A 16,825-nucleotide genomic window follows, 5' to 3' on the forward strand; every position below is an offset into this window, starting at 1 on the left:
AGAGAGGAGGGAGGGCCCGCTAGATTTCGCAAGATAAGCGGTGAAGAAAGCGTTTCCAGGAAGCGTTCAAACTGGGAATCCCGGGCAACTGGAAGAACCAGAACTTCCTGTGCTGCCACTGTGGCCGTTGCTGCAGATGTTGCTGCTGGTATCAGCCTGCGGGGTTTTCAAGGGTTTTCCCCAGAGCCCGTGGAATCTGCATTCCAGGCAGATTGAAATTTAGGGAGACTGAGGAGGATCCCTCTCCCGAAGGAGCCAGACAACTCTGAGTAGCTGGGAAAACACTACCTGGTCTAGGCTTCGAGGCATTTCTCTTGCTGCCATTTTGTCTCAATTCAGAGTAAAAGGTGACATCTTTCCCCTCTGTCTGGAAGCCTTGGGTTCTCATGGGGCTCATAACTTGATCTTGAATTAGGAGGTTTTCATTTAGGTAGATTAAGTCGTTCAAAAGAAGCTGAAAGAAAGAGGGATGATGATGTGGATGCCTTATTGTTGATCTATAGCTAGATAATATTACATAATAATATGCAATAATATATATTGCATAATTATATATATGCAAATGGGATTGATATGTCTTCCTATATAGGAGGAGCTCAGAAACTACAGCTATGGGGGTTTAAGATTTAATTAATCATGGTAACCTATGGGGCAAAGCACCCCTCAAACTCTGCAGTTTAGAACCTAAAATCTCCTAATCTGTCTCTTGCCAAGCCATCTGGTCTTAAGTTCCATGGCATACTTGTCAAGATCCAGATGTTCAGCCACATGGAGGCCTGTTCCCAGCACTTTGGAGCCAACCCTTCCTTTGCCTGGATTGCAGCTCTCCGCAGAGTATCTTGTGGTGTTAGCTCTCACCCCATGTCTTCCAAGAAGTCTTCTCTGAGCCTCTGGTTGCAATACAACTTTTCTTTCTCCATACAGGGTAGTTTATGCTTCCAATACAGCAGTTAAGATGGTTTGCCTTGTAAGAGAGTTACTGTGTCTACATCTCCTCTCCTGGACTGCAAGCTCCCGGGGTTGACACCCTATTGTTTTCAGCCTGGGATTCTCCACCACACCTAAAACAGTGCTTGCTTATAATAGGTACTCGATATTTAGTGCACTCATTGATAAACCTATGTCAGAGGTTCATCTGATAGTTTCTTTGGGCAAGGGAGAGCTTAAGAAAGTATTAATTGATTTTATAGCATCAGTTTCCCCAGTTTGAAGACTGACAGAGTGAGAGAAAGGTGTGCAGCTAGGAAAGAAGGCCTCCTGGTGTGTTCCTTAGAGGCCTCATGGTTAATCAGCACGGTTTTAGTGACCTGCCCCTGGTCTAGCATCTGGCTTTAAGCACGGAAACTTGATTCTTTGCACACTGACCCTGATACTTACAACTGTAATGCTGATTTGTTAGTCGTCAAATGGAATATAAAGAAAATAATTACTATGAAAATACAGTTGTGGAGGGCACCAAACATTCTAGCCATCACATTCTTTCCCTGGGGGAACATCCCAAGGAAGCCATTTTATGCACAAGTCTGCTCTATAAACAGGGGAGTGAGGTATCACATTCCAAGGCTGCTGGCATCTAAGCACCCACCATTGACACCAGGGTAACATATCTGCCACCAGCATGTTGCTGGGTCTGTGGACAAGGTCATTCTGGTTTCTGGGTGGTGTTTGGATCCATGATGAATTGACATATGGATAATCATATCCCAAATGCAGTCTCCAACTAATAATAGAATCATTGCTATTTATACTTATTTTCAGGTGGACAAAAAAATTTTAAACCTGATTTTTATGAAAGGCAGATATATTTCAGTTATGTAAGCTCTTTTCTTTGCCAAAGGCAACTAGAGTCCCAGAAAGGGAAGATTAAATTACTGAAATATGAAGGATAGAAGAAATTGTCTTTATTAGTACTAAACTTAAGAGGTACTCGACTTATTTATCTTGTAGTTTAAAGATTGATTTTTCCCTGGGTCCTAGGAGGGACACAAAATTCCTAACTCTCCCAGTCTTTCCTTAAACCCCTGCTGTAGGGAAAATTAAACTTTCAAAGATACCAGCAGCCTGAAGACCAAGGCTTTGCCGTTGGCAGAATTCATCCTTCTCCTGAAAGCTTATCATCAGAACTCCGGATAAGCCTTCCCAGATGTTGCACACACCATAGCATTCCTGTTTAGAGATTTCCACATTTATCACGCCCTAAGTCTTTCCTGCCACTTCCTCTTGGTCCAGCCTGCTGTCTCAATCTCTCCATGTAGCAGAATTTAGGACAATTGATGAAGTAGGCCTGGAGCTATTACTTAATGACTGAATGAAAGTATGCCTTTAATAGCTTGTGTCTCCTTTTCTATGTCATTTCTCTCCTCTTTGGGGCTTATTTTCTTTGCAGTCTTGGGTCTTGACCACTCCTCCCTCTTCCCAGAAACCTCTTCTTACAGTGCGTCACACATTATCATGGGGTGCTGGCTCTGGAGGTGACTGACATGATAGTCTATAATTAGCACATATATGGGAATCTCTTCACGCCAGATTTGCCCTCTAGCTGTTTTTGAAAAACAAAACAAAACTGAAGGATTCCTGGAGATGTCTGGCTTATCCAAAGAAATAAATCTCTAATGAGGGGGGTTGGATTTCAGGCACTTTGGGAGATAATTTTGAATATGGGTATAATGAGTATTTTGTCTTTTGCTTGCCCAGTATCCAGGGTCGGGACTGGGGTGAGGTGAGTGAGGAGCCTAGGGGCACAAAATTTGAGGCGGGGTTCACTCTATCCACTCTTAAAATGGATCCTTGTGAACCAGAAAATGAGTGTTCCTTAAATTAGGTTCTTTGGTGCCTCACTGACCTCCTCTTGTCCTAGCCTTTGCAGAATCCATTTTTCTTTGTGCTAACCACATCTTCATTTTCCTTTGGGAAACACCCTAGCACAGGTCTCAGTCCCTGTGGTCCAGGTGGAAGTGACAACACTGAGTGGGGATGGGGGGAGAGTTGGTTTTTGGAATAGACCCGTGACATAGGCCTGGCCAGTCAAAGCACACAGTCTCGTTCACAGTGATTAGTTCCGTGATGACACGTGAGCTAGGCTGGGCTAATAGGAATCTTTCCTGGACCTCAGGTGAACCTGCTAGAGGAGAGAGTGAGCCTGAGAAAGAAGCCCGTCAAGGGAAAGGAGAGCAAAGAGGTGAGAGGGATCTATTTCTGAATCTGTTGGAACTCTACACCTGAAGAGGATTATACACCCTGGGCTTTTTAGTTACGTGTGTGAATAATTGTGTGCTATTTGTACCATCCTGCATAACGATATGGGATACGGTAGGATGGGAAGGGCACCTGCTCAGTCTTGCTTCTCCAGTCTGCCCGCTAAGGTGGCTTCATCACACCACTGGGATTCGGATGCCATTTATTGTTTGGGGGAAAAACAAACTTCCTGAATTTTCTTGTAGCAAATCTGGGGCTTGAGTAAATAACCTGTGTGGCTGAAGTTTCTCGGCTACTTCTCGGTAGATGTGGAAGTTTAATTTCTTTTCCCAGCCAACTTCTTTTCTACTTCTTTCCTACTCTCCTGGGAGGTGAGCTAATAGAACCACCTTTTCTCCTCCATGAAATGCGAAATGACAAAGGGTTCAAACCGGGTCCATGGCCTGAATTTACTTACTATATACCAATTTCTAGGATTCCTGCCAACACAAAGCAGGAAGCAAAACCAAACAACATTTTGCCACCCACCTGTTACCAAAAAAACAAAACAAAACAAAACAAAAAACCAAACCACTGATGGGAAAATATGCCAGACACTGGCAATCATGGAGACTGGGCTAGGCGATGATGTCAGGAATAACAATAAAGAATTTAAAAATAAGACATGCCCTGAGGACCCTGGCTCTGTCACTAGAAATTTAAGAAAAGGTGAAAGTAGAAGAGTTGAGTGTGTGAGAATGAGTGAATAGCACTTTAAAAAGTCACTGACTCGAGGTAAAGGGCAGCTACTTCTGGGATTGGGAAATGGGGGAGGAATCCCTGTTGTATTTATCTGCATCTCTGACTCTCTGAGTCACAAGGTCTGTGGTAATTTGGCAGGACTATGGACTGACCGTCCCCAAGAGAAATCTGGACTTGGTCCAGGCCATACCTGCTGGTCTCGGATGAGGTCACTTGGCTATGATGTTATCAAAGAACATCTTCAAAGTTTGAAGAGATGGAGGAAATATCTAAGTCAAGTTAATGTTTTGATAAATGATACATTTTTTGATAAGTCAATAGAGATGTTCTTTTTGTAATTCAAAAGCTGAAAATAAGTTTTACCTCAGCCTCCTGGTAAAGGAGCTGGTTGTCAAGGTGCTGGGAGAGCTGTTTCCACAGTGGGTGGTGGTTCCTGTTAGTACTAGAAATATTATTGGTAAAGGTGATTCTAGTACAGCCAGCCTGTGCCTGGTTCCAGGAAAGGGAGGTTAGCTAAATTGTCACATACTGAAGAGGAGACCAAAAAAGAAAAAAAGAAAGAAAGAAAGAAAGAAAGAAAGAAAGAAAGAAAGAAAAGAAGAAAAAAGTGAATGTAGCTTAATCCATTGTCCTGTTCAAAGAGACTTTGCAATGAGATTAGTATAAAGCAGATCATTGTTGGAAAAGGACAAGAATAATGAAAACATTAGCCCATTTTTTTCTACTTTTGACTATTTATAAAGATCAATTACTTGCTAAGAGTTATTTTTCTTCCTTGGAATTGCCTTAAAGATAACTATAAAGCTTTCTTTATCATGCTGGTAAGGGAATGCCAAATATAGTTGATTTATTTTATATTTATAGATTACTTGCCAAACAGTTGATTTCACTACTATAGATTATTTTAGGTTATGTAAAACTTCATGTTAAAGGATTAAATTAAAATATTTGAAAGGTTGATGCACAGGTGCAAAATTCAAGATATGAAAGCAGTAACATTAGAAAGCATTTCCCCCCAGACATCGAGTTCTCCTGTCCAGAAGCAACCATGTTGATGATTTATTGGGTTCCTTTCACAGACAAACTATGCAAATAAAAGCCTGTATATTTAGTCTTAAAAAATCCAAGCGGCAGACTACTAGTCACATTCTACTTCTTGCTTTTCTCACTGAATGGTGCAACTTAGAGATCATTCAGAAAGAACAGTCAAGGCAGGTCTATTTAAAATTATACCGGTACATGCCTAGCTTCCTTTACTTGTTCCCCCCTTTCTCTGCTTTGTTTCCATAGCACTCATTAGTTTCTATCACACTGTAATGGAATGATTTACTGTGTTTATTGTTTGTCTTCCCCTAGATTGCAGGAGCCACGGGAACAAAGCATTTTTGTGTCATTTGCAATCTGCTGTGTATGTAGCACCTGGAATGGTGGTTGGTACCACGTAGCAGGGTCTCAGTAAATATTGTTGAATGAATAAGTGAATATATGTTTCGAAGGAACAATGATGGACTGGTAGCAACCCCTAAGAGAGATATGTAGAAATTTAAGATCTTTGAAACCATTCATGTAAACACTGTGTTGATGTGGTTAAATCCACTCTTCACCAGTGGAAGTGGAATGCTCAATTAACTGCCTCTACTGATGGCCAAACATTTTTGTGCTAAACTCGTTCAGAAAAGGCCAGTGCCTCTGGCTACTTCTCTCCTGCTATTCCCAGGGTTCTGCTTTTTTTCAGACTTCTTTTGCAGCTATAACCTTTTCATTTAATTACTTCTCTCCCAGCTCCGTATCTCCTAAGTCTGCAATAGCATTTTGTGAAAATGTGATGGAATTCTTGGGTCTTTTTTTCTGAAAGTGTCTTGGTAGTGAGACATTGCACAGTCCCAGCAATTAGCACTTGTAAACAGGCCATGGAAGGGTGTCCAGCATTCATTATAGGAAAGGGAGGGAAGACTACCCTCTTCACATTTTAGGACTGTACAGGAGCCATTGAAAGAGTTTTGATTCCTCAGAAATGTCACCTTTGTTTTTATATAACCATTGCAGGGAAAAGATGTGGACAGATGGCTTTCAAATGGTATAAGTAAAAAATATTTGAAATCATTAAAAAAGAGGAGGTGGAGAAAAACAAAATAAATGGCTTATTCTACTGATCCTCTTTAGATAGATAATCTGGTTTGGTGGGACTAGTGACTATTTGGGAATATTCTTAATTTATGCTTTCTTGCATTTGGTAAGGCAATGATTACATAATAGATTTTACACACAAGGAAAGCCACAAGGGAAAGACTACTTGGAAGCAGTGGGGAGGTAGGTTATAATTTTTTATGTCATTCAAATGTGAATTACTTAATACTTTAGATCAGAACTGTTTTAATTTTGAACTTAAATCCAGGGCCATTCATAACTTAATGGCCATTCATTAAGAATACCATTCATAAGCAAGAGAAATATTTTAATTAAACACTAGAAATTTATGTAGAGAAAAGAAGTTTATCAAATCTTGTCAAAATCCACTTGCTAGAAATAAAAGTTTATTATTTTTGGAGGGGAGGGTGGTATCTGTCGATCCTGGTGCCCCCTTCTCCTCTTCAAAGAATAAATCCTCATTTGACCAGAGGGAGGGAAGGAAGCCCAGTTAAGGACGCCAAGGGAACCCAAACGGATTCAGTCAAGTTCATGGACTTCAAATGTAGTGCCATTAAGACATTTTAGTTAAGTCTAAGACCAGTTTTTAGACCACTCTACTTGGAAGGGGAAAAGGAAGAGACAGGAAAACTCTAAAAAGCAGACCCAAGACTCAAAATATGACTGGGATACTTTATTATAGGAGCAAAACAATCAGGATATGCTGAAGGAATTACTATATATGTTATAATATATTAATCTTTATATTGATAGCCCTGTTATAAGAAAAATTATGTTTAGTGTGCTTCCATAATACAAGGAATGGTATAAAAACCATTTTAATGGCATTTCTATCCAAAATGATTGTCATGAAGTGAGTTTTTAATACTGACCCACCCTCTCTCCTGAGAAACCACTCACAGTCACCTGCATCCACCTTTTCATAACTAATAATTGCCACACTTCCATTTTCACTCTGATTTTCTCATCATTACCTCTGTCCATCCAGCCCACTCACCCTGTCTGTCCCACTCTTGCTGGTTTCTGACCTCATCTAGACCTCTGCTCTTGCTTACTCTTATACTCCTCAGTTGCTCTTGCTCCTCCTGTCTTTTCATTTCTTTTACCTCGCCGAGATTCCACCTACTCCCGCGACCCTTTGCTCACAAATGCTTTTTGATTCCCTTGGCCATCTCTTTGTCCATTTTCCTTATCTGGCAAAATCTCAACCTCGGTTTCCCCTAGCTAACTGCCTACTTTGGACCTCCACTCAAAGCAGGTAACTGTTGCTGGGGAAAATCACAGTCATGCTGACTACAGTCATTTCAAAACCATGAGCACACGTGGCAAAGGCATACCACACTAAGTGCCATCCTGCTGTGTCTGCCAAGCAGATTCAATGTCTCACTCTCTGAAATGACTCCTTAAACCTCTTCTTCCCTTCCCCACTCAATCACATGCTGTGATGTTACCATGATCTCATTTTCCTACCACTAATTCTAAGAGCCCCCCCATATTCATACTTATACATTCTGCCAATGTGCCCCTAAGGCCGTTTTGTCCAGGTATACTCTGGATCTCACCCAGAAGTACCTTCAAAAAGACCACTCCTCCAATTATCTTCTTCCTTGTCCCAGTTTTTGGTTCATCCCTGTGCCCTGGATTATGTCAGATAGCATTCAAGTAATGTCTTCCTGTCCTAACCTTGTGTATTTGTTTCCGCTACAGGATGTTTGCATATTGTAGCTACTGCTGCCTTTGCTTGGAAAGAAAGGACTTTGCTCAGATCTACAAGTGACTGCCTCATTATTCTGTTCTCAGCTCAGCTTCTCATCTTGTTGCCTTTAACGACCCTCTTAGCTCAGATTAGCTCTCCCATCTACCACCTTTCAGGTAGGCACCGTATGTCACATTACATAATTTTATTTCCCTCATGGTACATAGTGTCTGAGAGTGCCTAGCTTCTTACTGATGTGTTTATGTATTTCTGTTCCCACTGGAGGGTAAGCTTATTGGAGTCCAGGAACTGCCTCTTCATTACCGTGTTCTGTATTGTCAGAGAACAGTCACTGGCATTCAATAGGTGCTCAATACTGACTGATGGATTGACTGATTGACTACTTAAAGGTAGTAATTACAATAATTTGGAAGAAATTGTTCCCCAGCAATGCTGATAAAAGATGTATTATTGTGTTTTCTCCTTCAAACAAATCCAGTTCTGGAAGGCTAGTGAAAAACAATAATATGAACACCACTGCTAATAAAAATGCTTATATAGAACTTTCTATGTGCCAGACATTTTTCTGGACACTTTTAAAACATTTGTTTAAGCCTCACAACAGCCCTCTGAAGCAAGTACAACAAATGAGGAAACTGAGGCACAGAACATGCCCGCACACTTAGGTATTTCCCAACCTAGATTTCATTGTTGCCTCAGTGGGGAAAATGTTGAGCAGTGTTTATCTAACCTAAATCCCTTCAGATCATCACATTTGCTGGTCGTCATTTCCATAAGAAGGAACAACCATTTAGCATAAAGTATCAGGCAATCTTGTAGCCACCACTGATCTTGGATACACTACACCCCAGGAACTGTGCTAGGTGTTGTGAGAGATACCAAAGAAGAATAAGACGGGGTCCTTTCGGAAAAGACAGGAGTAATATGTTTAGTAAGTCTAAGGATTGTACATCTATAAATGACTGTATAATATCATTAAATAAAATGAACAAATTTATAAAATATTTATACCTTTGCATACTTCTAGTTTTTAGGTGACAATATTCTTTCTATTTTGAAGATATGGAAAATATTCATGAAGTTAGATTACTTGGATAAAGGCCATATCACCATACCTTGGCACCTAGCTTTCAAAGTCTTAGGATATATTAAGGGTGTTGGATCCAAATAAGAATATTCATATTTGGGCATCAAGCAGAATCCCCTTTCTGAATGCAAGTATCAATTGGTCTTCCCAGTTCTGATACCATTTTTCTTTGTACTACATTAAGTGTCTTCTTCTCCACTTTTTTAGGACTTTATGTAAACACAAAAGCCTTAATTTAGTAGAGTTGGCCACATACCACTAGATGAACTATACATTTTTGAAAACTCACAAAGTGGTAATTTAAGAACAAATATAGACAGCATATCTTAAACAATTCAGTCATAGCTCCAACATGGGTTGGGTGATACTCAGCCTATTTCCTTAAAGAACTAGGAATACCCTTAGGCAGCAGTGACTAAGGAGACATCTGTCTTCATCCTGTTTTTACATCCTACACTAGCCCACACCTTCCCGGACTGGCCTGGGCACAGCTCATTTCAGAGATGATCACCGGGAGTTTCTGGTATGTGTCTATAATTTCTCAAAGTTAAGTCCCTAAAATATCTTAACTTTCTGTTTCAACTACACAGTCTGCACCAACTCTATTTCAGTTCTGTAGCTACATATACTCCCTGTGTTTATTGCACAGATCTGCAGTGCTAAGAATTTATGATATGCATTTTTTTAAAAAAAATATAGAAGTATCTACTGATACTGTGTATAAGAAAAAATGCTTTATACTTTGCATTGCCTCCTATCATCTTTTACCAAAAGCCTCTGTAGCTAGCATGTCTGGAATTTTAAGGTTCTTTGGTGTAGTAAGTTGAATTCTGTTCCCCTAAAAGATATATTCCAGTCCCCAGCCCTGTGAGTACCTGTGAATGTGAACTTATTTGGAAGTAGGGTCTTTGCCAATGTAGTTAGTTAAGGATCTTGAGATGAGATCGTCCTGGATTTAGGGTGAGCTCTAAATCCAATAAATTGTGTCCTTATAAGAGAAAGACTTGAGACACAGAAAGAAGGCCAGGTGAAGACAGAAGCAGACCGAAGTAAAGAGATGTTATGCACACCCAAGTGAAGGGATGCTGAGGGTTGCGGGAAGAAATGCCTGGAACAGATTCCTCCTCAGAGCTTCCAGAGGGAACCGACCCTGCTAACACCTTGATTTTCAACTTCTGCTGTCTGGAACTGTGAGATAATAAATTTCTGTTATTTTATGCCACCAGTCCTGAGGTAACCTTTATGGCACCTGTAGGAAATTAAAACACTTGGCTTTAGTGGGGAAATAACAAGTTCATGGCTTGAGCAATGCCAAGAAGATCCTTACCTATTGCTGATTATTGCTTCCTTTATGGCTATTTCCTGTCTCATACATCGTCAAATGCCCACTTTCACTGTATACCTGGGTAAAAGGTGGTTTCTCCCAACCTTTGCAATAAAGACAACCCAATACCAACAACAATCAACCACCCGAGTATATTAAAAAATCTGTGCTCCTGTGGTTTTTCTTTTTAAGTATCTCATGTGTATTATTATAAAAATTGTAATTGTCATGTATTTAGCAATATTTCAATGAACAATGCCTAACTTAGAATTTTGATGAAATATACCTTCTTTCTGAGAGAATTTTAATCAAAATAATACAGAGAGAAACATACTTAGCAACATGATCTTAGACAGTTTAAGATTGTCATTTGCACGTTATAGGTTTTCAGGACACAGAGAGTGAATCATGTTAGGCTGGAATAACTGAAGGAACACTTCACTCATCCTTCTTCAGGGCCCTTCCGGGAGCCAGGGTAGTGGTGATGTGAATTTTGTCAGAGTGTGTCAGAGATTCTCTGCATCCATGAACTTGAATCTTTCCTGTGCTTGCTGCAGTCACAGTTCTAGGTCCTTGCTCTCTGATCACTTGCTGAAGTCTTAATAGTTCTAGAAGGCCAAAGCTTGTGTTTATTTAGTTAGTAATCACAGTAGGTGAATGCCAATTACGTTAGTTCTATTCATAAAAGGGACAACCAAGGGTTTTTAACCTGGAGTCTGTGAATTCAGGTTCACAGCAAAAATTTTCTATTTTTATTAAACACAAAATGAAACTCAATTGTAATTCAATTTCAGTTGCTTTGGTAAACTTATTTTATTTTATGCCTTTATCAGTTTTATTCTGAGAAGGGGTCCATAGGCTTCCGTAGCCTGCCAAAGAGGTCAATGGCACAGAAAATTTTAAGAACCCTTGCATTAGCTCTTAGAAAGAAAGACGACCAAGGTCTGAGGCCGTTAAATCATTTGCTTCTGGAAACCTGGGTTGTTTAGCACATTTCCTTTCAAGGGCATAGACAAATAGCAGTAAGTAACACTCCAGTTTTCCAAAAATGACCAAGCCCTTGTTCTCTTTAGTTACTTTACATTTTATTTACATCTACATCTTGTGTACCAGCTTTTTTGGCGGCCACATTGAACACGTCTTGTTAGTTTTCTGCGGAGGGTTTTATTATCATTAGTCGTCTGTAGCTCTTGATATTGATTCTGAATGCGTGATCATCTTTACTCTGCCTTGGTCATATACTGACCTTCCTTATTTGGCTTGTAACTGGAGATGGGGTGCATGCTACCCTCAGAATGTTTGTGCTGGAAGACACGAAGTCATTTATGAGAAAACAGGGACATTAGAGGCAGGTCATATGGAAAGGGTGTCATGGAGTTTCCTTTATGGAAATGAAAATGCTGTTTATACTACTTTGCCTTTCATCATGGAAAATTATTCTGCTGATGCTATGGCTTCTGAGTGTATAGGTGTGGCTGAATTAACTTGGGCATGACACATAATTGCATACCTCTTCTCTGATGTTCAAGGCAAGTGGAGCTTATTGTTATTTTTGGCTCTCTTTAGGGTTATTGGTTATAGAATGCTCTCTTTTTTCGGAACTAATTTTCGAAAACCATCAGCAACAGGGAGTCTGAGTGGCTCAGTCAGTTAAGCATCTGACTTTGGCTCAGGTCATGATCTTATGGTTTACGAGTTCAAGTCCCCCATCTGCTGAGCTCGAGCCCCGCTTTGGGTGAGCATGAGGTCCGCTTCAGGTGAAAAGCCCCACTTTGAGTGACCCCCACTTCTCTCTCTCTCTCTCTCTCTGCTCCTCACTCACTTGCTCCCTCTCTGTCACTCAAAAAAAAATCTATGTCTATATTCACACATACATATTGGAGTAGGAGAATCATTTATTCATTCAACAAATGTTTGTTACGTGCTGACTGGCTGCAGGGCCTGTGTTTTGAACTGTGATTTCACGTGCTAGCATCTCCATCTCTCTTGGTAGGCCTCTCCTGTGACTTTACAGAGAATGGAAGACCTCACTTAACAATCTCCCTCTCCAAATCAGACTTTTCTCTTCAGGAACACTGGTGCTGTTTTTCCCTTCCACGATCTTATTTCTACCAATTTTACTCCCTTTCATGCATTTTTAATGTCTGGGGTCACTGGTCCTTTCCCCATTACCTACAATTAGGTGTTCGTTATTCAAAACATTGACAACCAACAGTCCAAAGCCACCATCCAAACAGAAACAAGAGAAAAAAGACAACACTCATGATCAAGCCTCTCTTGTCTGCTTCTCTTCATCTCCAAACACCCTTGGAAGAGTTCTCACTTGCTCGTAACTACTTACTCCTGGGACCTTTGTCATTTGATATTCTCTCTCATCAAGCCACTGAAAAGTGCTCAGTGACTTTTTAATGTGAATTTTGATGGCTAGTCTCAAATTCTCAATTTTTTTTCTGACCTCTCCGAGCTGTTTTAAACTGTGGACTGCCGCCTCCTGAACACTGTCTTCTTTCTTAGTATCACTGGCACTGTGAGTTCCTGATTTCCTTTGATTTCTCTGGGGTTTTGTAGTCCTATTGCCCACATCTGTCCATCCCCAGATGTCGCTCCTCCCCCAGGCCTTACTGGTCCTTCTCTCTCTCTCTGTAAAGCTCTACCTAAGTGAGCTCATGTCAACTGTCAGCCCAGAAGACCAACCCCCATATCTGTAGACACTGTATTGTCTTTCTCCTGGACTGGTGGACACCCCCACTGGGTGAGTCATTTGAAAGTGCCAGGCAGGTACCTCCCATACGCATGATCTCCGGCCTCTTAAACCATCGCTCCTCCTGATTTGTGATGGACTCACTGGTCTTATTCTTGTAGCCACCCAGCCCCCAGACTTGGGACAGTTACCTTTGACTCCTCCTTTCCTCCATTATCCCACACGGCTATTGGTTGCTAAGTGTTGTCCAGTCTTCTTTCTCAGCATTTTTCATACCATTTTTTCCTGAATTAACTTGGGAATGACACATAATTGCATTCCTCTTGTCTGTTCGATTTGTACAGTCCTTTCCTTCTTAAGGTTAATTCTCAATTCCCAAATGATATCTCTTATCTTTCCCCCCTGCTTCCATCCACCACCCCTAAACCCATTCACCAGGTCATTTTCCCAAAGCACTGTTAGGATTAGTCTGGGAATTTTTGTTTGTTTTATCCACCAAATTCATTGTTCTTATGCACATGCACTTATCTTCAAAACTCAGGCTGTGAATCTACTCCCTTTCCTATTGGGGAGCAGAATGGGAGGTTTTTCTTCTCTCTCTCTTCTTCCCTTCTCTTCCTTTCCCTCCATCCCTCCCTTCCTGCCTCCCTGCCTTCTTTCTATTCTCCTTTTTTCTCTTCCTTCCTTCTCTTTCTTTTGGCCACTGTATCCTAGTGAATGGGATAATATTAATTGGCCTTCTGCAGATTCTGCAATATTACTATTTAAGACCCTGGTTTTAAGTAATGGAAACCAACTCAAGTTATATGGAAGGAAATGGAATACAGCACTAAGAGTACAGATAGGTCTCAAAGGTACAGTAAAGTCTCAAAGGGTGGCAAAACCACTGGGTACTCTTTTTGTGTCTGTTCCTTGATTCTCTTTGTGCTTCTACTTCATCCCTCTCTCTTTGAGTAAATCAGACATGCTTTACTTATCTTAGGAATGCAGTAAGTACAAAGTGGAGTTAGGATAATGGTGGTAAGGTCAGTAGCAGCATCCAGTACAAAGATACAAGCTTCCTAGTAACCCCCTCTAACCAGGGGTTACACCATTGTGAGTGCAGATTGTAAGTCTTTCTACAAGTATAACTTGTCCCTTTCCATGCCCAGTGTTATGCTTAAGGCTGGAGGAGGCCTGCACATTGTCTAGTCTGGGTATGTACAGATATGTCCTTACTTGGTCCAGGTCATCAATCTCAAAATTAGAGAGTGCAAAATGTGATTGAAGCAGTACATTCAGTTCTCATCCTTTACCCTTGGGTCCTTGAGGGTAGTTCAGCTGATCCAACTACATTCCTGAACTCAGGCTTATAGAAGCAGAATAGGCATTAGTTTCCTAGAATTCCTTAGATTCATTCTAAGAAGTTCTTAGGTCATCTAAAGGGCATATCCTAGATGTCTTACAGCATTATATATATGGCCTTAAAATATTCATTTGTGTGTTACCTCCCTTCTAGGTGATCTAGTTATTGAAAGGAGAAATTGTAATTTATTTTTATGTCTTCTGTGGACTTGGCTTAAACCCTGTGTATGTGACAGGCGGGGAGACTCACCACTACACTAACGAGGAGGACTAAACCCTGTGTATGTGTATGCATCAAAAAATTTTTTTTATTAAAAAATGAGTCTTCATTATTATTGAAAACATTGGTTCCTACTTACTTCTTCTATCCTATTTCTGGAAACTTCTATTTGTCCTTTGAAAAACTTAGATTGTATATCACCTCTCTTTGATATCCCCCTGACATTCTCCACAAAGTTAGTCATTCCACTCCATATCCCCAGTAGCAGTTTGGATGGAGCTCTATAAGCACTGTTTTCATTGTGTTGTAATAACATATCCTCCACTAGACTGAGTTTATCTAAGGCTGGAAATAAGATTTGTTCATTTTTGTATTCCCTTCAAGAAGCTGAAACTAGAGTCTGTTCATGATAAATGTTTTTATTTTTTATTTTTTTAATTCATTTTTGAGAGAGAAAGAGTGCACATGAGTGGGGGAGGGGGGGGGATAGAGTATCTGAAACAGGCTCTGTGCTGACAGCAGAGAACCTGACCATGGGCCTCGAACCTACGAGAACCATGAGATCATGATCTGAGCTGAAGCAGTCAGACGCTTAACTCACTGAGCCACCCAGGGGCCCCCATGATAAATGTTTACTGAAGGAACAAATTACTAGGATCTCCTCCCCCCTGAGTTTGTAGTGTCACAATGGAACTCACAAGTGGATGCAGTAACAGGTTCTCTTACACAGAACTGGGTAAAAATATGGTCTCCAGAAGTAGTTTTGCTTGGGTTGAATCCTGGATCTGGTACTTACTAGCTCTGTGACCTGGGTCTCTGGGTCTCAGAGTTTTTGTCTGTAAAATGGAATTTTAATCATACCTACCTCATTGACTTGTATTAAGTGAGATAATACTTGTAAGGTGCTTAGAGCAATGCTCAGCTCATAATAGCTGCTCTGCAAACATCAGCTATTATTACTAGAAAAGTTTTCTACTGAATTTAGTAAGCTGGAGAAAAGGAAAATAATGGAATGAGGTATTTTGCCCTATTATAATCATGATTTTACTTGTTTTTTTTTCTTGATTCCTCACATTTCCCCCCTTTTTCCTTCCTCTTTTTACTTTCCTGATGCCATTTCTTCTTTTTGAATTGGGTGGTAGGAAATGTTAGTAGTACAGTTAGGTTTGGGAGTTGAAAAAGTAACAGTTCTTAGAAGTCATAGATTAAGCCAAATAGATTGTGATAATAAGAGTTTGATATACGGAGTCATTTGAAAGGGCTTCCTGGATGTGGGCCGAAAAGGTTTCAGGAGGAGGAGTATCCAAAGATTAAAGGAATGTGAGTTGGTCTGTGTATGAAATGCATTTGCTATCATTTCACCCTTCTTTGCTATTTGATAGTTCTTTGTTTAATGCAAATAAAATGCCAGTTACATTTGGGTGAGCTACACTTTCTTGTTTATAGATTTAGGAATTCGAGGCTACAAGGTTGAGATTTCCTTATTTACAAAGAGGTTTACACTATGCAAGGCATGCACGTATACATCTTCATCTTTTGACCATTATGTTAATTTCAGAATCTCTTTAAGCAATTAAAAAATCTTTCTTGTTGATGTAATTTGGTCATTGGTAGTTACCCGAAAATGATCTTGTCAGGGCTGTTTGTATTGTTTGTTCCTGAAATTCTAGGTACATGTGACTCTCTTCAACTCTTTGTAGTACAGTGGTTGTGTACTACAGAATAGAATAGAACAGAACAACAGAACTTTTGATCAGAAAGTTTGACTTGCTGTTTATGTTTAGAACTTCCTTTTAGTTCTGGATTAGGACAATGCCACAAAATATTCTTTACTTAATGCTTTTAACTTAAGCAGAACTGTTTATTGAAAAATAGGCATTTGCATAGTTAGCTTTAAAATTTAAGTGTTTCTTCATGACTTCAATCATACTATATTTCCTATGTAATCAATTATTTTGGAAAATTAGGAGGGGTGGGGCAGGGCATGAAAGTACTATTATGCCATTAGGTTTGAATAAGGTCGATTTCAGGATTAGAATTAGGACAGAGATGTTACATGCATCATTCAAGCGCTGTGATAAAAAGCTAATGTAAAGGATTTTAAAAATGAGTATTACATGAAATAAGTTTGTTCTTAGGAAGTAGAGTGTTTGGTTTGGGTAATAAGGTGGGCAAGAGAGAGAAGCGTATATAGTATGGTAATTGAAAGCTACAACAAAGCTATCCACAAAATGACTAGAAATAGGTTCTGATGATACATTAACCAGGAAGGTGAAGCTTGAGTGGCTTCTAAGGCCATCAAAATTCAACAGTAAGAGACCATACTTATTCACAGTTTTCTTTTGTTA

General features: G+C 40.1%; 1 protein-coding gene across 3 annotated transcripts in view; it reads left to right on the forward strand.

Annotated features, from left to right (window-relative positions):
- The window catches only part of LOC144615632 (uncharacterized), a 288,416-nt gene that overhangs the window by 61,043 nt on the left and 210,548 nt on the right, over positions 1-16,825 (forward strand). For all 3 annotated transcript variants that reach the window (XM_081795031.1, XM_078442489.2, XM_078442488.2), the window contains exon 3: positions 7,792-7,956. In XM_081795031.1, the coding sequence (XP_081651157.1) occupies positions 7,792-7,956 (165 nt within the window). The remainder of the gene's footprint in view (positions 1-7,791; positions 7,957-16,825) is intronic.

Source organism: Panthera onca, chromosome A2, assembly GCF_046562875.1.
Source record: "Panthera onca isolate mPanOnc1 chromosome A2, mPanOnc1 haplotype 2, whole genome shotgun sequence".
NCBI classification, from domain to species: domain Eukaryota; kingdom Metazoa; phylum Chordata; class Mammalia; order Carnivora; family Felidae; genus Panthera; species Panthera onca.